This window comes from Oncorhynchus kisutch, linkage group LG25 (assembly GCF_002021735.2).
Source record: "Oncorhynchus kisutch isolate 150728-3 linkage group LG25, Okis_V2, whole genome shotgun sequence".
Lineage (NCBI taxonomy): Eukaryota > Metazoa > Chordata > Actinopteri > Salmoniformes > Salmonidae > Oncorhynchus > Oncorhynchus kisutch.
Window position 1 is genome coordinate 34839459 of NC_034198.2, and position 21446 is coordinate 34860904.

General features: G+C 42.6%; 2 protein-coding genes across 8 annotated transcripts in view; both read right to left on the reverse strand.

Moving 5' to 3' along the window:
* LOC109889439 (dynein heavy chain 17, axonemal) overlaps positions 1-7225 on the reverse strand; it is an 80397-nt gene extending 73172 nt beyond the window's left edge. Inside the window, exons 1-6 of the mRNA XM_031804569.1 lie at positions 6649-7225; positions 4850-5040; positions 4564-4756; positions 520-619; positions 339-424; positions 123-248 (exon numbers count right to left, since the gene is read on the reverse strand). Of these exons, the coding sequence (XP_031660429.1) occupies positions 123-248; positions 339-424; positions 520-619; positions 4564-4756; positions 4850-5040; positions 6649-6987 (1035 nt within the window). The 5' untranslated portion in view covers positions 6988-7225. The remainder of the gene's footprint in view (positions 1-122; positions 249-338; positions 425-519; positions 620-4563; positions 4757-4849; positions 5041-6648) is intronic.
* Positions 7226-7358: 133 nt separating this feature from the next.
* Positions 7359-21446, reverse strand: part of LOC109889435 (cytohesin-1) — a 51542-nt gene continuing 37454 nt past the window's right edge. For 3 of the 7 annotated variants that reach the window (XM_020480858.2, XM_031805263.1, XM_031805264.1), the window contains exons 3-13: positions 18369-18433; positions 13437-13503; positions 13214-13332; positions 12389-12469; positions 12205-12317; positions 11927-12075; positions 10889-11000; positions 9365-9441; positions 9185-9256; positions 8916-9070; positions 7389-8614 (exon numbers count right to left, since the gene is read on the reverse strand). In XM_020480858.2, the coding sequence (XP_020336447.1) occupies positions 8536-8614; positions 8916-9070; positions 9185-9256; positions 9365-9441; positions 10889-11000; positions 11927-12075; positions 12205-12317; positions 12389-12469; positions 13214-13332; positions 13437-13503; positions 18369-18433 (1089 nt within the window). In that variant the 3' untranslated portion in view covers positions 7389-8535. Of the gene's footprint in view, positions 8615-8915; positions 9071-9184; positions 9257-9364; positions 9444-10887; positions 11001-11926; positions 12076-12204; positions 12318-12388; positions 12470-13213; positions 13333-13436; positions 13504-18368; positions 18434-21446 lie in introns of all 7 variants that reach the window. The other 4 variants (XM_031805266.1, XM_031805265.1, XM_031805267.1 and 1 more) reach the window with 2 other exon arrangements.

A 21446-nucleotide genomic window follows, 5' to 3' on the forward strand; every position in this document is an offset into this window, starting at 1 on the left:
AGTAGGGGCTAGGTCTGAGAAGTGTCTAGGGAAGGGGGCTAGGGGGTAAGTATATTCTGATTGGAGTTATTAAAAAGACATTGAAAAGACAGGCACTTTGAAAAAACATCACTGACAATTACCATATCAATGAAGAGGTTGCAGATTTCTTGGAGGATGACAATGATCCTAGCAGGGTGGCTGTAGTGCTCAGAGTTAGCCCAGGTTAGACACACTGTGTGCATCACAGCTCCCACGTAGGTTGGCAGCTGCAAATAGGACAGAGGGAAAAGGTGTAAAGTGAAGGTTTAAAGATAATTATCTGAATTAATAGGATGGACACATGAAGCTGTTTTCACCTGTGAGTACTCCAACTGTTCAATCTCATCAAGTATCTTCTGCAGTGGCTTCAGATAAAGAACAATATCCCGTGCTTCCGTCCGACCTACAATGGAGGGTGGCATAACATATAATGCATGCAGGTCCACGACCATTTGTGTTCAAACAGGGAAATCTGAGTTAGTGAAAACATTGTTTAACCTTCATTGACATCCCTGTAGATACTCTTCAGTGCTGGCCAGTAGGTACTTGATGCTTTTTCAACAATTTCTGCCATCTTGCGCACTTTTGGCTCCATCAACTTCAGAAAAAAGAAAGGACCATGACCAATTGACCTATCAGTATTCACACTCCTGATACCTGCAGCGCAGCTCGAGTTAGGGCTAGATTCAATCAGATTGACATCCACATAGCGTTGTTTTGGCAGTGTCGGAACTGCATTAGAGCTGTCAAATCCACAAGCGACCTGTTGCGTTACTTTATCACGGACACTGCCATTGGATGCAACTAAACCACACAGACTATAATCCGATAAAGCCCACGCAGCCGCATTAGAAGTTCATGCAGCTGCGTTACGAACTCAAAAACTCAAATTAGACTGATTGCCATAAATCCTCCATCCAAATTAACATGAAAACATGCATTAGCCTAACATCAATGGTTTGACATTGGAGAGTCATTATTGCTAACATCGAGAGCCTACGATTTCTACTAGCACCGTTTAGAAGTTGTAACGCAGTATGTATAATAAGGGAGTCGTTTGTAACACAGGAGCAGCAACTCATCAATATGTCAGCTCATACCTAGCCCAGAATGTACTCTTAAGAAGCCAACTGTTTTTATTTTTATTTTACCAGGTAAGTTGACTGAGAATACTTTCTCATTTACAGCAACAACCTGGGGAATAGTTACGGGGGAGATGAATGAGCCAATTGTAAGCTTGGGATGGTTAGATGACTGTGATGGTATGACAGCCAGATTGTGAATTTAGCCAGGACACCAGGGTTAACACCCCTACTCTTACAATAAGTGCCATGGGATCTTTAATAAGCACAGACAGTCAGGACACCTGTTCAACAACCCCTCCAAAATACAGCACACTACACAGGGAAATGGCTTTCTTTTTTTTTTAGAACAGAGAAAAGAGTGCCTCCTACTGGCCCTCCAACACCACTTCTAGCAACATCTGGTCTCCCATCTAGGGACCAACCCTGCTTAGGTTCAGAAGCAAGTCAGCAGTGGGATGCAGGGTGGTATGCTGCTGGCTAAAGTTACCGTTTCTCCTTAAGGTCCAAGGACAAGAGAACGACTGATAATCAGCCGGGCCGATATTGGCATTTTCTAGTCTATCGGCATTTCTCTATCGGCTAAGCCGATAGTCCCTCTACATAGCGAAATTGTTGCTATGCCAGCTGCCACTCACCACCTGCACAATGCAGAGGAATGTCTAGCTGGAAAAATCTGCAGCAGCAAGCTAGATCATTATCCAACAGAAAGGTGCAGTATTAAGAACTGGATGAATTGACAGTGACCAAAATCGACCAGCCACAATCGTATCTGTAAATTGACAATTGATAGTCGGAATAGATGATTGTCATAATAGGGAAATAATAAAGTGTTTTAAAATGCCTAAATAAAGGTTGTCAATAGGGTTAGCTACCTAAGAATATTCCTACATGTTTATGGACCAAGAACAGTGTGTGTGTGTGTTCTCACTTCTCAAACTATGGGCAGATTTCAATCATTCAAACAGAACGTGCATCATTGTTTTAACTTTTTTCCTACTCTCGCTCTCCTTGTTAAATATTATTCACATTTGTGGCTTTACGCCATTGAGCTAGTTCTCATAGTAGCAGTAAACAGCAGCAAGTGATATGAGAAGCAAGTATATGAGCGATGGGGAGATGTGAAAGGGAGCGGAGATACAGCCTTGCTCTATCCAATCGTAGCAGTAGGATCAAGTTACAACCTGCCCATTTCTTGACAGCTGAACTAGCCAATTTAATTGTTTCTAATTTCGAGAGTCCCGTCCTGTTCAGCAGCCCACTATCGCTGTCCTTCCATTGAAAGTGAATGACACCACCAAAACATCTGCTATGTAGTGATGGGGAGTCGACTCCAAAATAATAAATTCTTCGACTCCTTGCCCGCCGACTCCCGGTGTCGACTTCCATTTGTGGGTGTCAAGCTTCGATTCCGCCTCATAAGATTCAGAATTTCTGCAACGGAGGAAACTATTTGCCATTGTCTACATCCGAGAACAAACTATTGCATCTTTACCGGTAAAGGGAGGGAGAGAGAGGGGAAGGGTACAGCCATTGGTAGGCATGACAGCCATCAGGCAGACAGTCAGAACTGTACATCGGTAATCAAAAGATGTATTGGCTATCGCAATGCTGTACCCATCGCAATGCTGTACCCATCGCAATGTCGAACAATCGCAATGTCTCACACAAGTTCACTAAAGTAGGGGCTATCAATGAGTAGGCTGAGCTATTCTACACACAACAGACCGAACACCAAACACACACTAGCATTTTTCATAGCAAAAAGAAAGAGCAGGGGAGCCAGTGAGGGAGAGAGGGGATAAGTGCAGGTAGACAGACAGTCGGAACCGTGCGCATAGGCTATATCTTGGTAATCTGTATATCTCGCAACGTCTTGTCTTGCAATGCCTCGTAAATTGACTAAAAGTATATACCAGGCTACGAATGAGTATGGCTAAGCTATTATTCATTGTGCCAGTGAATTGAAGTTGAACGTCGCCAAATGCATCAGTTTAATTATGCCTAAATGTGCAAAAAATAAATAAATTCTAAAGCATATTTAATGAAACCCTGGCTGCTTGTTGATGTCCTAGGTCAGGGTTCTCCAACCCTGTTCCTGGAGAGCTACCTTCCTGTAGGTTTTCAGAAGCTCATGTCAGCAGGATGTGGACATTGTTATTAGGAAGGACATCTACCATGGATCGCTAAAATAATGATTATGATCACACCATCAATTTACAGTGGCAAGAAAAAGTATGTGAACCCTTTGGAATTACCTGGATTTCTGCATATATTGGTCATAAAATGTTATCTGGTCTTCATCTAAGTCACAACAATAGACAAACACAGTGTGCTTAAACTAATAACAGACAAACAATTATACGTTTTCATGTCTTTATTGAACACACTGTGTAAACATTCAACCAGCGTCTCTAGTAATACCTGTCTGATTAGGGCTATAACATGGCAAAGAATAGGCTTATCAGCGTAGAGTGCAACGTCTGCAATGGGATCCTGCGCACAGCAGAAATATCTCTGAACTATTCTAGCTCCTAGACATCACCTTCTAAATTCAAACAAAATAGGCATTTTATAGGCTAAGTTGATGAGCAAGTGGGCGGCATCAGTCCTCTAGAACGCAGATGTAGTCTTCCTAGTACGACTCTGCAATAATGAGGTGATGTGTACATGTATGCGCATCTGCTTCAGAATATTTTGGGAGTCGAGCAAGAGTCGACTCCTTCAACTACGACCACAGGAGTCGGGAGTCGAGCAAGAGTCGACTCCTTTTACTCCAATCACAGGAGTTGGAGTCGAGCAAGAGTTGACTCCTTTTACTCCAACGACAGGAGTCGGAGTCATCTCCACAAACCATGCAGTTGTGCACCATTACTGCTATGCAGCTGTCAGCCAACACTGGTTATTACTGGCTATCCAGTCTCCTTTCTCCGACGAAACGCTACGCCACACCCACGGACGTTAGTTTCTTCTCCGCAATGAGTCTAGCTAGATCTGAGTACCTACCCAACCCTTCACCGAATGCGAGCCCATTCGGGGTCGTCTGATCGGTACAGAAAACGATGGGTTGGGAGAGAGCCAGAACACAGGTGGGTAAAGTGGCGGTTTGAAAATGTGTCATTGGCTTTGATACTCTGATCGGCTAGAGACAATACAATCGCTTATGACAATACAAACGCCCCTCGTCACCACAAACAACTTCAATGATGGCAGTCTCAGACTAAAGTATGTATAGAATGTCAGATCAGGGGAATAATTTTGTGTGAGTCATCAGGCTAGATTAGTGCTTGATCTGATTGAATCCTGACCTGCTAATGCAGGTCCCCTTTCGCTGTCGATTCAACACCACCTATTGTTGGCCTAACCCAATCAGAACCATGGACAGCTCCTAGCACTGACAGCGCACAAAGACACACGTTTCAAACAACAATATCATCTTTCATATTGTAAAATAGGGTACCTGTGCATAAATACACTCCAGGTTCACGAGTCTGTTGTTCCAGAAATCAAACTCCACTCTGGGCAGTGGGTTCAGTCCATCCAGGATCGGCTGGGCAGAGTCTTTACTAAGAACCTCTGTCACCTGGTGAGTCCAGTCGATTATCACCGTCTCAAAGGCATGCATCAACTTACTGTCAATGGAGCAAGAGAGCCTGCATTGGGGGAAAGGAGACAATGCACTGTTTATTTTCAACGGTCAATGTATTATGCGATTTGAGACATTAGGGGAGGTGACAGTTTAATACCGGTAGGTGTATTCTGAATCTTCAAGAGCATCTGCGTTTGCTGGTAATGGCAGGAATGTTCTGCCTTTGATTTGACCTCCAACGACGAACACTTCATTCTTCAGTTTGTGTGCATGGCGAGACACATCATCTGAAACCACCCTGGGCCAGCATCTGGTGTTGTCTTTGTTGGTGTGTAGAGGGTAAGCAATCTGGAGAAACACTTGTTAAATTTATGAGCGACCGTTTAATTTATCAATAGCTACAACCAGTCCAATGAGTACCAGCACCTCAAATGTTCTAGCTACTGCTTGAGCTCCAATTCCTCTTGTAGCTAGAATATTAGCTCAAAAATATTGTGCAGTTCCTGCACCTACAGTGGAAGTCGGAAGTTTACATACACCTTAGCCAAATACACTTATACTCAGTTTTTCACAATTTCTGCCATTTAATCCTAGTAAAAATTCCCGGTCTTAGGTCAGTTAGGATCAGCACTTTATTTTAAGAATGTGAAATGTCAGAATAATAGTAGAGAGAATGATTTATTTCAGCTTTAATATCTTTCATGACATTCCCAGTGGGTCAGAAGTTTACATACACTCAATTAGTATTTGGTAGCATTGCCTTTAAATTGTTTAACGTTTCAGGTATCCTTACACAATAAATTGTCCCATTCCTCCTGACAGAGCTGGTGTAACTGAGTCTGGTTTTTTAGGCCTCCTTGCTCACACACGCTTCTTCAGTTCTGCCCAAAAATTTTCTATAGGATTGAGGTCAAGGCTTTGTCCTTAAGCCATGGTGTTTATACTTGCGTACTATTGTTTGTACAGATGAACATGCTACCTTCAGATGTTTGGAAATTGCTCCCAAGGATGAACCAGACTTGTGGAGGTCTACAATTTTTAAAATGAGGTCTTGGCTGATTTCTTTTGATTTTCCCATGATGTCAAGCAGAGGCAGTGAGTTTTTTAAATATTTGTTTAACCTTTATTTAACTAGGCAAGTCAGTTAAGAACCATTTATTATTTGCAATAACAGTTTGTTCAGGCAAACTGGTAAGGCAACCTGCCTTGTTCAGGGGCAGAACGTCAGCTCAGGGATTTGATCTTGCAACTATTTTGGTTACTCGTCCAACGCTCTAACAACTAGGCTACCTGCCACACAGCTAGCTTAGCTTGAAGGTAGGCCTTGAAATACATCCACTGGTACACCGCCAATTGACTCAAATGATGTCAATTAGCCTATCAGAAGCTTCTAAAGCCATGACATCATTTCTGTAATTTTTCAAGCTGTTTAAAAGCGCAGTCAATTTAGTGTATGTAAACTTCTGACCCACTGGAATTGTGATACAGTGAATTATAAATTAAATAACATGTAAACAATTGTTGGAAAAATTACTTGTGTGATGATGTCCTAACCGACTTGCCAAAACTATAGTTTGTTAACAAGAAATTTGTGGAGTGGTTGAAAAACGAGTTAATGACTCCAACCTAAGTGTATGTAAACTTCCGACTTCAACTGTACCGTTAAATATAAACCGCCACATACACTTGAAACAAATAGCCAAACCAAAAACTGCAGACAACAATGCTTGCTGCTACTAAAATCTGTGAAATGTAGGCTAAATTGAGAACAGAGTGAAGAGCAGAAATCTCAACTAGCAAGCAAGTTGCAGAAATGAAAAACGCAAAGGGGGGAGGGAATTGTGTCAGGGGGGGGTTCGGCACCAACACCGGCACCTATTTCAGTCCAAGTCAAGCATTAGCTTGTAGACTAGTTGACATTGGGCTAGCTAGGCGGCCTGGCCTAACATTACTCACCCCCTCAATTGCGCCGATTGTAGCGTCCACTGGGGAATTCGCGACGTCTCCAATAAATACATTCTTTATATTGTCTTTTGTAATAACTTCTTTATCTTTCTTGATAAAATATACAGCTTTGTTTTTAATTGTTTGCGGAAACTCAAGGCTGCAAACAAGTTGGGATGCAGCATTTAGAGAAATAACAAGGCTATTGATGTCGGATTTTTCAATGAAGTTGCCGATCAAAGCTCGGGTTTCCTCCCCGGCAATAAACTTCTGCCATTTGTCAGGTTTCAACTTTAGCGCCTTTAAAGTCACGTTCTGTAAAAACACGATCCTCTGATCTTCTCCCTCCATGTTATCATACAGTTTGACAGCCACAGTCAACTATTTGCTAGCTATTCCTTAATGTTCAGTGTACGTTAATCTTACCAGCTAACGTTAGCTACCAAGCTAAACTACAACTGACAAAACGTTGGAAATCAAATGTGAAATACATTCCTCGTGCTCAGTGTTCACCCATTCCTAACGGTTTTTGTTTGGACTGTCAATCAGCGCTAAAGCCTCGAGCTATTGAATGTGGACCCTATCATTGCTGTGCCCATAGGTGGATCTCTATGGCTGTCTCCAATTTCTGTCTTGTGTGGTTAAGTCCAATGGCAAAACATCTCTAAAGTTGTGTGCTAACTTCACCTATCAAGTCAAATATTAAACAAAGAAAGCAAATATGAGATTAACATGAGATTTAATAAATCTGAGATCTGGTTAACTGAAATCAAATAAATAAACATATGATGGCATAAAGAGGCACAAACCTTTATGATACAAAACAACTTTACAAGAAATTATATGTATTATTGATAAACAAACAAATAATTCAAGCTTGATTTACATTTCATAAACTTAAAACATAAAATTACTGATGAATTTATCTGCCAATGAAAAACAAAAACACAGCCCTCCAAAGGGGTCATTGATGACAGAAATGCATCTTATAAGACAACACATTTGTAACAGACAGCATACAACTGTATAATAACACTGTGAAAGGTCTTTATAAAAATGATCCTTCCCTGCAAATTTACTGCTTCTGCAAAAGTACTCATCACAATATCAGAATAAGAGACAGAATATTTCAACCTGAGTAGTGATAGATTTACGATCCTTTGTTTCCCTCTCCCCTTCTTGATATCTTTCTCCCCTCCCTCCATACCACCTCCTTCCACATGACTGTGCAGTTGTAGTAACAGAGGTATCAAAACAAGAAACTAAATTAAGAGCAGAACTAACACAGTGATGGCATAACAAGGCTTTCGGCCGAGACAGTATTTAAAAAAAAAATATTGTGCCGAATCAGCTCCCATATCTCACCCCCCGGATCACTGACAGGCCAATGTCCCGGAAACATTTAACAAAACAGCAAAGTATCATCTCGACCCGTAAGGGGAGAGAGCGAGAGAGGAAACACTGGTGGTTTGTTATGGGAACCATTCAGAAAGAGATGATGCTCTGTAGTAATGACAGCACTATGAGAAGAGGTTTATGTAAAGAGGTTAATGGCACCTTTCTCTGTTCATTTTATATCAAAGCAAAATATTGCATGATGTAACTTCCTGTAGAGGGTGCTGAAGGAGGTCCAATCCTCTCTGCATCCTGATCTCCATCCTAAACCCGTGCCCCTTCAAAATCCTTCCCCTCCAGTGTTTGTGTATCTGAAGAATGCAACATGTAATCAATATGATGACAGCTTCCACCTTTCAGATTGTGGGGACATTCTGCTTTCTTATGTACATAATTCTATAGTTCCTTTAGTAATTCCTTTAGTTCAGGTCCATAGACACTAGGCTATAGAGTAGAGTGAGGTCTGCTGCTTCTCCTGCTGAAGTGCTGGAGCCTGGGGCCTTTCTACGGGCTAGTCAGAGCCGACACCTTCTTCTTCCGGGCTGCCACCATCTCATAGAAGGGGTCCCTGCTGATGGCTTTTCTACAGGGAAGAGGGGGGAGAGCAATATTGATTTTACATTTGGCTTGGGACTAGAACAGGATCGTACATATCAAGAACAGGACAGGATGGAAATAAGAGAAGGGTTGTGTCCCAAATATCTCTCCTTTCTCCCAAAGTGTGCACTTGTTCACTTTCCTTCATGGATATGAAAGGATATTACTGGTATAAGTCCCCCTAGCCCATGTCTACACCAATCCAATGCTTTTAAACTTGTGCGGAGTAGTGAATGTGTGTACACTTCAGAAAGAAGAAGAGGTTATTTGGACAGCCAAGATCTCACTTGATGCTGGTGATCCATTCTTCCTTCTCCTCAGCTGTGGGGGCAGAGATTCGATAGAAGGTGTGGTTGCCCTCGACAACGCGTCCGTCCGCCTCGGTCTTACACGCCTTGATCACCTGATCCCTGTGGTCCGGGATGAACAGCTCAAAACAGTTCTGAGAGAGAGCGAGAGAGAAGGGGGGGGAGGTGTGACAGAGGCTTCTAAAAGGAAACAGGGAGAATGGCAGGAGAACGAGCACAGGAAAAGAGAGGGAGAGAGAGTAACTTACTGGTTTCTTAGAGTCGTCCACCTCTCTAATACTAAGATTCTCCAGAGGGATGATACCCCTAGGCTCCTTATCCTGGAGGGAGAGAAGGTTATAGCTCATAATTGATACAAAGGAACCAATGGAGAAAAAGCATGACAGAAAAAGAAACTCACAGTAGTGTACTCAAAGTAGTGTACTCACAGTAGTGTACTCAAAGTAGTACAGGCAGTTGTCTGTGAGGATGAACCATCGTCTCTTCCACGTCTTCACACGCCCTCCTGAGGGGGTTAAAGGTCAGTTCAATCAGGATTCATAGAAGCTAAATGCAAAGATTAAAGTTGCCCCTAGGCACTCCAGACAGATGGCAGCACAGACATCAGCCAGTACCAGGCAGGAGCCTATGGGCGTGTTCCAGGTCATCTTTAATGCAGTCATGCTTCTCAGAAGGCACATCATGACGACAACAAAGTCGACCATGAACACAATGCAATTAGATGGCATGTTGATTGGATGGTAGGGTTACGTTTAAAGGTTGTTTGCGTTTAGAGGTTGATAACCTTAGGACCTCACAGCATGAGTAACACAGAGCAGATAAAGCACATCTTGCCAACAATTAAATACCATTTCATTCTTTATAATGAAATCATAGTTAACAGTAGATTGTAATTGGACAGAGCGGTGGGCAGTAGGGAAACAGCACCCTGAAGCAAAGCACATACAGGCTGGGGAGGGTAAAGTTTACAATCCAGACATATACATTTACATACCTCCTGGAGACCAAAATCACCCAAACAAAACAAATGAAGAAAAAAGACAAAAGAAACTACATTAAGCCATTAATATTTCTACTAATTTCATACCATAATTAGGCTCTATTCTATACTGAACAAAAATATTAAGACGCAACATGCAACAATTTCAACGATTTTACTGAGTTACAGATTATATAATGAAATCAGACAATTTAAATAAAATATATTAGGCCGTAATCTTTGGATTTCACATGACTGGCAGGGGCACAGCCCTGGGTGGGCCAGGACCAGCCAATCAGGATGAGTTTCTCTCCACAAAAGGGCTTTATTACAGACATAAATACTCCTCAGCTCATCAGCTGTCCGGGTGGCTGGTCTCAGACAATCACACAGGTGAAGAAGCCGGATGTGGAGGTCCTGGCTGGCGTGGTTACACGCTGTTTAATTGCTGTTACACACTGTTTAATCAGCTTCTTTACATGCCACACCTCTGGTGGATGGATTATCTTGGCAAAGGAGAAATGCTCACTAACAGGGATATTAACACATTTGTGCACAACATTTGAGCGAAATAAGCTTTTTGTGTATATGGAACATTTATGGGATTTGTTTTCTCAACTCATGAAACATGGGACCAACACTTTACATCCCTCAAACTCAACTCTGGACCTCAAAGACAGTTCCCCTTTATTTTTTCATTATTCCCCTCTAATTAGGGACTGATTTAGACCTGGGACACCAGGTGTGTGCAATTAATTATCAGGTAGGACCAGCAGGCTCCGGACCTCGTAGGGTAAGAGTTGAGTACCCCTGCTTTACATGTTGCATTATATCTTTGTTCAATATATGTATGACTGAGAAGACCAAACTGGAGAGTGTAGGTCTGCATCTGTCCACCAGAGAGCAGTGGCAACATCAATAAAACTGGCTGTCCTGTTCTCCACTTAATGTAAACTGCAAAGTTGACACTTACCTAGTTTGAGTAGCCAGCCCTCCCGGTCAGGGTTGAAGAAAGTGTGTGTGAGGTCGTTCCCATCATCCTCTGGGATCTTAAAGGGTTCGTTCTTTATACTCTCATACAGGTTCTACAAAGAGAGAAGGGAATGGAAAGAAAGAGAGCGAGAGGGCGAGAAAGAGATCACAAGACATTTGATGCAAACACAGAATGGGGGTATACTACAATTGAAGCTAGATCTACTCAGGGTTTTCTAAAGTTAACCAGCTTCAGTTAGCTTCACATTTCAGCTCAGGCTTTATCCGTACTACGACGCCGCTAACTCTAGCAGGCTTGTAACTGTGCATGCATGTCACAAGTGGCTAGTCGAAAGCCAAACTCTTCATTGAGACAATGCTGAAACATCAAGCCATGGGCGAGTCAATGTCACATTTTAATTTGTGCCGAAATCAAAATGAAAGAAAAGTCATCTAGCAAATTCAGTGTGATATAGGCTTGTTGAAGAGCAGTCTCTTATTACGTATCGTTAATGCTGTCTTTGGTGTGCTTATCATGAGCACCATTTTTTATTAAATAAAAGTATTAAAAATAGATGCCCCAGTACTTTTGTATACTTTTTAGCCCGTAGTTCTGTAAAGTAGCACCAAAAGCTGTCTCTGAAAATACAAGGGGCTGAAGCTCATTGGCTAGAACTCGAATTGCTAGGGGGCCAGCCCACGTGTGGGGAAATGCAGGGAAAATGGCACGGCACAGCTTCAAACCTGCCCGGGAGCAGGTTAGTTCAGAAGGATTCGTTGCCATAGAAATTGACCTGGCTAAAAGTTGAGCGACTTTCATGGTACCATTTATCCAGAGTTGAACTCAGAACTGACCAAAGTTACCTTGCTAACTCCTCAAACCACATACATAGTATAGGGCTCAGGTCCTCAGCCAATCCTAGTATACTATGGATAGAGGGAGGGACAGGTAAAGGAAAAGGGAGGGGAATAGAGAGAGTTTGGTAGAAAAACAGAGGGATGGAGAGAGTGATGGGGAGAGATACAGATTGATAGATACCCTGAGTAGATCCTCAGGTAAGTCTCCGCCATCGTTGATTCCTCTGTTCATGGTGGTGAATCTCTGGTGGGAGGGTTTGTCCTTCACATTGGGGTTATGGAGACTGGTGTTCAGCATGATCACAGCAAACGACAACACATAACACGTATCTGGAACACAGAGATGGACGGGGAAGTTAGTGTGTGTGTGTGTGTGTGTGTGTGTGTGTGTGTGTGTGTGTGAGCATGCTTGCGTATGTGTGTGCATGCAAGTGTGTGTGTGCGGTGGCCTTTCTATACCGCTGTGCTGGAAGACGCCAGGGTTACAGTGACAGTATCTCTGGGCAAACGCCTCCATCATGCGATCGATCTTCTGGGCTTCACCTGGCAACCGGAAACTCCACAGGAACTGTCTGGGGGAGAGGACATGCAAACATAAGAGAGTGTGGTGTGTGTGTATGGTGAGCATATGTGTATGTGTTACCTGAGGGCCTGGACCAGGTTAAGGTCAGTAAACTCATGCAGCTCCACAAAGGCTTGTAGAACCTCAAGATTGAAATCCTCTCTACAGAAACACAGAAACAGTATGCAGGTGATAAAAGCGACTAGATCAGCGTTGCATTCAGTAGGGAATACTGTAGTTAAACGTTTTGAAACCGAAAAGTAGTGTTTCTTATTGGACAAGTTCAATGCGGTTTCTTCATGTTTCATTCCATATCCGAATGTTTCTTGCCAACTGAACAGGACCTAGGTAAGTTAAGGAGATTTATCAGAAAAAAGCTATGAAACCAGAAACATAACCAAATATCATCTAATAGATTCAATCTATAATCTCCTAATCCTTGCCTCCTCTCTGTGGCCAGCACATGTATGTGTCCAGAAAGAAATGGGCCAAATCAATATCACTGAGTTGAGAATGCATTAACCCAGAGTTTCCCAAACCTGGTCCTGGAGCCTCCCCTTGGTGCCAGTTTTGTTTTTTACCCTAGCACTTCACAGCTGTTTCTTGCTAAATATTTTCTTAACTCTTCAGGAACTGCACTGTTGGTTAAGGGCTTGTAAGTAAGAATTTCATGGTAATATCTAGACTGGTTGTATTCGGCGCATGTGACAAATAAAAGTTAGATTTGATACAAATAACCAACTCATTATCAAGCTTTGATTATTTGAGTCAGCTGAGTAGTGCTAGGGCAAAAAAACAGGAACGAGTTTGGGAATCCTTGCATTAACCCACTTAATAGCTCATCCATCAATCTCTTTCAATGTCTCTCCCACACTCTCACTCTCTTTTTACTCTCCCGTTTCTCACCTCTCCCCCAGATAGTCTCCGATGGCAGTTTTGTTTAGCCCCTCCCCTTTATAGAGGAACTGGGCGATGTCATCACTGGTGTTCTTCAGCAGACCGCTGTCAATCAAAAACCGGATCCCCTGATTGATTGTACACACAGTCAAATCAGAACACAGAACCACAGCCAGAGCACCAATCACAGAACAGAGTGGGTGATAGAGGCTGGTTTACGATTGGGCTTCACCTTCTTTGGGTCCATGTTGAACTTCTTGCACCCCATGGACACCTGCTTGTTTCTCTGCATGCTTTTCCTACAGACACAACAGTCATTAAGGTGGAACTGACAGTGTTTTAGCAACATGAAATCTTATTCAAATCTGTTCATATATACCCCCTGCAAGAATGACACCTTTTTTTAAAAACATTTTCTGACAAGCAAGTGCTTAAATAATGGTGAGTTTCACGTTTCCATAATTGTTTTGAATGTTTGGGAATGACGTATAGTAAGGCATTTGTGAAAATTCTATAGCAATATAGAGTGGGAAAGCGGCCGTGGGTTGGACAATTAGACATTGCAGGTAATAAAACCATCTGTCTCATCCAGGACCGGAGTCCAATCAGATGTACATTAGGCCTTTATGCAAACAAGCCATTTGTCATACGGGCCTGCCATCATTCACTTTGAACTGGACTGTGTGTTTGCAGGCAGTAGCAAAAGGGCGACTTCAGCGCATTACAATGCATTCGCCAAAAGCCACAAAATAAACAAATGGATTACTGCAAATATGTACACTGAACGAAAATATAAAAACCCAACATGTAAAGTTTTGGTCCCACTTTAGCTGAAATAAAAGATCCCAGAAATGTTTCACACCCTCAAAAGGCTTGTTTCTCAGAAATGTTGTGCACAAATTTGTTTGCATCCCTGTTAGTGAGCATTTCTCCTTTGCCAAGATAATCCATCCACCTGACAGGTATGGCATATAAAGAAGCTGATTAAACAGCATGATCATTACAGAGGTGCACCTTGTGCGGGGACAATAAATGGCCTCTCTCAAATGTGCAGTTTTGTCACACAACACAATGTCACAGATGTCAATTGTTTATGGCGCGTGCAATTGGCATGAAGACTGCAGGAATGTCCACCAGAGCTGTTGCCAGGGAATTGAATGTTCATTTCTCTACCATAAACAGCCTCCAACATCTTTTTAGAGAATTAAATCTGTTAACCATGCCATGCCAGCATGGTTAAACATCCACCCCATGAAACTGTTCTTTGCACAACCAAAGAATTTCTGTACAAACTGTCAGAAACGTCTCAGGGAAGCTCATCTGCGTGCTCACCGTCGATGGCCACTGGCACGCTGGAGAAGACAAATCAAATGTATTTCTATAGCCCTTCCTACATCAGCTGATGTCACAAAGTGCTTACAGAAACCCAGCCTAAAACCCCAAACAGAAAGCGATTCAGATTTAGAAGCACAGTGACTAGGAAAAAAGGCAGGAACCTAGGAAGAAACCTAGAGAGGAACCAGGCTCTGAGGGGTGGCCAGTCCTCTTCTGGCTGTGCCGGGTGGAGATTATAACAGTACATGTTCAAGATGTTCAAATGTTCATAAATAATAATAATAATCACAGTGGTTGTAGAGGGTGCAACAGGTCAGTGTTAGTTGGCTTTTCATAGCCGATCATTCAGAGTTCGAGACAGCAGGTGCGGTAGAGAGAGCTCTTAACAGATGAATCCCGGTTTCAACTGTACGGGGCAGATAGCGTGTATGGCACCGTGTGGGCAAGTGGTTTGCTGATGTCTGAGACGGTGACGGTGGGGTTATGGTATGGGCAGGCATAAGCTACAGACAACAAACGCACAGAGATACCATGACGAGATCCTGAGGCTCATTAACGTGCCATTCATCTGCCGCCATCACCTCACGTCTCAGCATGATAAAAACATGTTGGTCACACAGAAAACAAAATGGCACAAGGATCTGTATACAATTCCTTGAAGCTGAAAATGTCCCAGTTCTTCCATGGCCTGCATGGCCCCAGACATCACCCATTGAGGTTGTTTAGGATGCTCTGTATCGACATGTACGACAGCTTGTTCCAGTTCCCACCAATATCCAGTAACTTCGCACATCCGTTGAATCAATTCTATGTAAAGGAGATGTGTCGAGCTGCATGAGGCAAGTGGTGGTCTGGTCACACCAGATACCAACTGGTTTTCTGATCCACACCCCTACAGTACCTTGTTTTTAAAAGGTATCTGTGACCAGCAGATGCATATCTGTATTCCCAGTCATGTGAAATCCATAGATGATTAGGGCCCAATTTATTTCAATTGACAGATTTTTCTTACATGAACTGTAACAAAGTAAATCTTTGAAATTGTTGCATGTTGCACTTATATTTTTGTTCGGTGTAATATCACAAGAGTCCTCTTACATTTGGGAACTTTACAGTCCTATTGATCAAACAACCATGTAAAAAGTAAGTTCTCTCCCTCACTTATGCCCATCAACAAGATCAACAACTAATGCTAAGGGGACATTAGAAAAACCCTCTCAAACATGTTCAGCTAGTTGCACTGATAAACGATGGGGAATAGTAGCCTGCTCGTCCTTCTGCAGCTTGCCTACCTATGTATGATTGTCCAAACCTACGTTTGAATGGGAAATTGCCTGCCTGCCTATTAATTTTGATCAATGCCAAATACATTTGACTGACAACTGTGAGGATTCTGTGTTATGCACTATAGCCCGTTACCATATATGTGATTGAATATTATCTGCTGTTGGCTTGTGTGGATGCATGTAGGTGTTATGCAACATAACAATGTTTCAAGTCAGCTAACAGTTTCAGGGCCATGGGCCTTTCTCATGATGGAAAAATACAGAATAACATAAAAACGGACACATACAGAACGTAGTGTAGCAAACCACAGACTGTTTTTTGTTAGAACTCAAACTTAACAATAACAGAAACCAGATATGTGATAACGGTATCTTGGGAATGAGCGCATAGATACTCGACACAGCAAGTTACATTTATCAACTGGAGAGCCCGGGGGCTGGTACCAACTCGTACGACAACAATCAACGATAGGCTGGGTGAGTCTAAACCACGCCCAGTCTCTACTCTGACAGGCCGGCTCGGAAGCAGGAACTTTTTCTGTCAGAGTATATTTATAATATCTTTGTCAAGAACAAGTCAGTTCTCTGTCTGCCCTGCGAGGTGGGACAGAGAGCCCGTATATACGAAATTTGCATTTACCACTTATTGCTTAGCTAATAAAAAATACATAGTATACAATCGGTGACTCAATGTCATATTTATCCTGATACCAGATTAGAATTGACGCAACTCTAACACAACTAGCTAAGGGTGCGTTCATAGATTGCCTCTGCCTCCAGTGTGTTCGGAGTCATTCGTAAATTCAGAGCATTATCAGATTGAATTTACAGACAGAGTGTGTCGCTCTCCGAGCGTACACTGCACGATTAACACTGGACACTGGCCGAGGAGTAGGGTTAATCTGAGCGTTCCTCATAACAGCAGTCAAGAACCCAAGCTAACTGGCAAAAGTTTGCTAGCTTGCTAGCTACTTCCAGACTCAAACAAAAGAACGCAGCATTCCAGACGATTTACCTTTTTTTGCCCAAATTTACTGACACCGGTCATATTCAGCTGGTGTCGCGCATTCTTAAATACCTCAGTCTGCACTCTGGCACACTCAGACGAGTGTAAATTATTCGGAGTAGATAGGCAGAGTGAATTTACAAACTATGCTAACTAGTTGTTCAAATTCAGTATTTTTGGGGACTACCAAGAAATGTATTGGTGAATTATATTAAAGCATTGAACTGCATCCATCTATTCTCCAACAATGCCTTAGTGTACGTCATGGAATGTTGAGTCAAATAGAACCTTTTTTTTTTTTTTTACTCTTATAAAGTTTTTTTTAACAAACTGGGAATGTTATATTTTTGACTGATAGGATTGTGTAATATCTGCAAAGTAGTTAAAACGCTGTCAGTTCCACTTGAAGTCAGTATAACGCATGCATAGAGCCTTCGAAAACAACTCAAATGGCCTTTGTATTGCTGAGCGATTAACAGAAATGTAGGTTATTTCTAGTTGTTTTTAAAATTGACCGAAGTCAGTTCAATTATTAGAATTGCATTTTTTTTATTTTTTTATGGTGAACTCAATGCGCCGTAGTTTCTCTAGAGTAATTCTCATGTCCGAACTGTGAGATGTAGTTTCCAACAGGCCAATGTTCTACATAACTATCACCTTTTGTGCACTAAACTAACTACAATGATCATACTCCATTGTGCTGTTACTTGTCTGGTCTGGGTTTCTTTTACGCCTGCTAGGTAAAAAAATCATGAGCAGGCAGTACCATCATGGGCTTTTATGAAATTGTTTTTATTATGGGTTGTTAAAGCATTCAACCCACAACGCGTCAATGTTGTTTTTTAAATGATCGGAACCAAAAATAGAAATTCGTGATTATTTATTAATAATCGAACCAAAACAGACTTCAAAAAGAACGGAATCGCTCAGCACTAGGCCTTTAGAACATTGTAACGCCTTTGTAAACTTTTTTTTTTTTTTACCGGTCTCCTCCCCTTAATCTACACTGATTGAAGTGGATTTAACAAGTGACAAGGAATCATAGACCGACCAAGTGAAAGCGTTCATAATGTTTTGTACACTCAGTGTCTATGCCCTATAACATGTAGAAAGGGTATATCTATAAGGTGTATAAAAGCTTTATGAATGGTTTACAAAGGCTTTTTAGAGTCTTTAGAGCTCATAATAGAGTTATATTATGCTCTCTAAAGACATCATACATGCAATGAACAGCCCCATTAACCCATTTAAGTGTCTGTAGCCTTGGGGCGACCACTGTCCCAGACCCATCAGCGTCTTCAATGAGAGAAGCACACACGATCACTGACATCATCACCAATACTATGGGTCAGTGGGTGGGGAGGTTGGGGACACTTCACTAAGGATGATTCTACTCCCTCCCCCAACACCCACCGCCATCACCATGGTGTCTACACCCTCCCCCAACACCACACAAAGTACATACAGTACATTACTCAGTAGAGTTGCACACAATCAAATATTAAGGCAATAACAGGACATGGAAACACACACACACCTTTCGTCGGTTATGCCTAGGTTGTCAATTTCATTTGTCACCTCTGCTATCTCACCCTTCAGCCTCTAGATGGAGTGAGTAAGAGAGAGAGGGAGAACGAGGATGAGTGCATGGTACAGTTAGATCTATTTGATCAGTCACTTAATCACACAAGAGAAATCTGACCCTCCCTCAATCTCAAAGAGCGGCTTTGATCCAGCTTCAGATAATACTAATACCCAAGACACTAAAAGGGAGGGATGAATAAAGGCGAGAGAGCGTGTAATTGGTGTATTTCACCAACTGGGAAATATCTGCTTCTGAACAAGGACGTTTCCAGCGTTCTGACAGGAGACACACAGGTATGTTGATATGTTGTGTAAGAGATGTTACGTCTAGGCAGTCCTATGGGTTGTATGCAGAGTGGGTGAATCTTCTACAGATGATCCCCCACAGGTAACTGGTGCACCTTCTGCTAGCTGGGGTCAAACCAGACCAACCCTCCCTCCCGCCAACCTCTCTTCACCTGACCCAGATCTACAATCCCCTGCCTTCTTTGCCCTTGACACCAGTTTAACATATTTTTTTCTCTCTTTCATATGCACTCTCGCTCTCCCTTTCAGGGTCAGGTTAGGAGGGGGCAGGTCAAAATCTAAGCCCCTGATTGGCTAATCAGAGCCGCTAAGATCAAAGACACAGAAACAGAGAGATGAAACAAAGGGGGAGGCAGTCAAACCCACTAATGAACTCAATCAATCTCTTTACACAGCAGCACTGGGCAGAGGGGGATGTGTGTATTGGGAGTTGGTAGTGTGGCTTGTTTCTCATACATACTCTCCTAATCCTCAAAGCCGTGTACGTGCAGAGAGCAGCACACACTCTCGTATTCAGATCCAGACATGTGCGTATGTACATACGTATGTACATACTTTGTAACGCTCAACGCAGGACATGAGAAGTAGGCACAGAACTATTTAATATAGACGGACATGCAGCGGAACAAGGAAAGCGTCTGGACATAAACACAACAAACAATACTACTACAGGGAACACAGAGGAACAGACATATATGCAGGGACAAATCAACAAAGTTAGGGAGTCCAGGTGAGTCCAATGAGCGCAGCTGCGCGTAATGATGGTAACAGACGCATATGACAGGTACGGGACGGGGAACTGGAGCCGGTGTGACATACTTACACATGCCCTCCCAGGCCCACCAATGGCTGCGCCCCTGACCATCCATGTGAAATCCATAGATTACGGCCTAATAAATGCATTTCAATTGACTAATTTCCTTATATGTACTGTAGGAGTATGTCTGTAATAAAGCCCTTTTGTGGGGAAAAACTCCTGATGTGCTGGGCCTGGCTCCCAAGTGGGTCGGCCTAGCTCCTAAGTGGTTGGGCCTATGCCCTCCCAGGCACACCCATGGCTGCGCCCCTGCCCAGTCATGTGAAATCCAAATATTTGGAAATTATTCATTTATTTAAATTGATTGGTTGTCACGCCTTGGTCTTAGTATTTTGTGTTTTCTTTATTATTTGTTCAGGCCAGGGTGTGACATGGGTTATTGAGTTGTCGTATTGGGGGTTTTTGTAGGCATTGGGATTGTGGTTGATTAGGGGTGTGTTGAGTGTAGGCTTGGCTGCCTGAGGCGGTTCTCGATCAGGGTCATGTGCTTCTCGTTGCCTCTGATTGGGAACCGTATTTAGGTAGCCTGAGTTCGCTTTGTATTTCGTGGGTGATTGTTCCTGTCTCTGTGTAGTTTCACCAGATAGGCTGTAATTAGGTTTCACGTTCCGTTTGTTGTTTTTGTATTTATTAGTTATTTCATGTATCGTCACCAATTCCTCATTAAAGATCATGATTAACCACCACGCTGCATTTCGGTCCGACTCTCTTTCAACAAACGAAGAACGCCGTTACATTGGTTTCCTTATATGAACTGTATTTTTGTTCAGTGTGTGTGTTATATATATATATACATACATTCACACACATTTATTTATTTTTCACGCACACAAGTTTGGGGTCACTTTTTAAATATCAAACTTATCAGAAATACAGTGTAGATATTGTTAATGCTGTAAATGACTATTGTAGCTGGAAACGGCTGATTTTCTATGGAATATCTACATGGGCGTACAGAGGCCCATTATCAGCAACCATCACTCCTGTGTTCCAATGGCATGTTGTGTTAGCTAATCCAAGTTAGCTCACATAAAAATAAAAAACTGAAATACCTTACAGAAGTATTCAGACCCTTTGCTATGAGCCTCGAATTTGAGGTCAGGTGCATCCTGTTTCCATTGATCATCCTTGAGATGTTTCTACAACTTGATTGGAGTCCACCTGTGGTATATTCAATTGATTTGACATGATTTGGAAAGGCACACACACCTGTTTATATAAGGTCCCACAGTTGACAGTGCATGTCAGAGCAAAAACCAAGCAATGAGGTTGAAGGAATTGTCCGTAGAGCTCCGAGACAGGATTGTGTCGAGGCACAGATCTGGGGAAGGGTACCAAAAAAAAAATATCTGCAGCATTGAAGGTCTCCCAAGAATACAGTGGCCTCCATCATTCTTAAATGGAAGAAGTTTGGAACCACCAAGACTCTTCCTAGAGCTGGCGGTCCGGCCAAACTGAGCAATCGGGGGAGAAGGGCCTTGGTCAGGTCAGGGAGGTGACCAAGAACCCGATGGTTACTCTGACAGGGCTCTAGAGTTCCTCTGTGGAGATGGGAGAATCTTCCAGATGGACAACAATCTCTGCAGGACTCCACCAATCGGGCCTTTATGGTAGAGTGACCAGACAGAAGACAGCAAAAAAGCACATGACAGCCCGCTTGAAGTTTGCCAAAAGACACCTTTCAGACCATGAGAAACAAGATTCTTTGGTCTGATTAAACCAAGATAAAAACTATTTGGCTTGAATGCAAAGTGCCATGTCTGAAAGAAACCTGGCACCATCCCTCTGGTGGAGCAAGGTGGTGGCAACATCATGCTGTGGGGATGTTTTTCAGCGGCAAGGACTGGGAGACTAGTCAGAATCGAGGGAAAGCTGAATGGAGCCAAGTACAGAGAGATCCTTGATGAA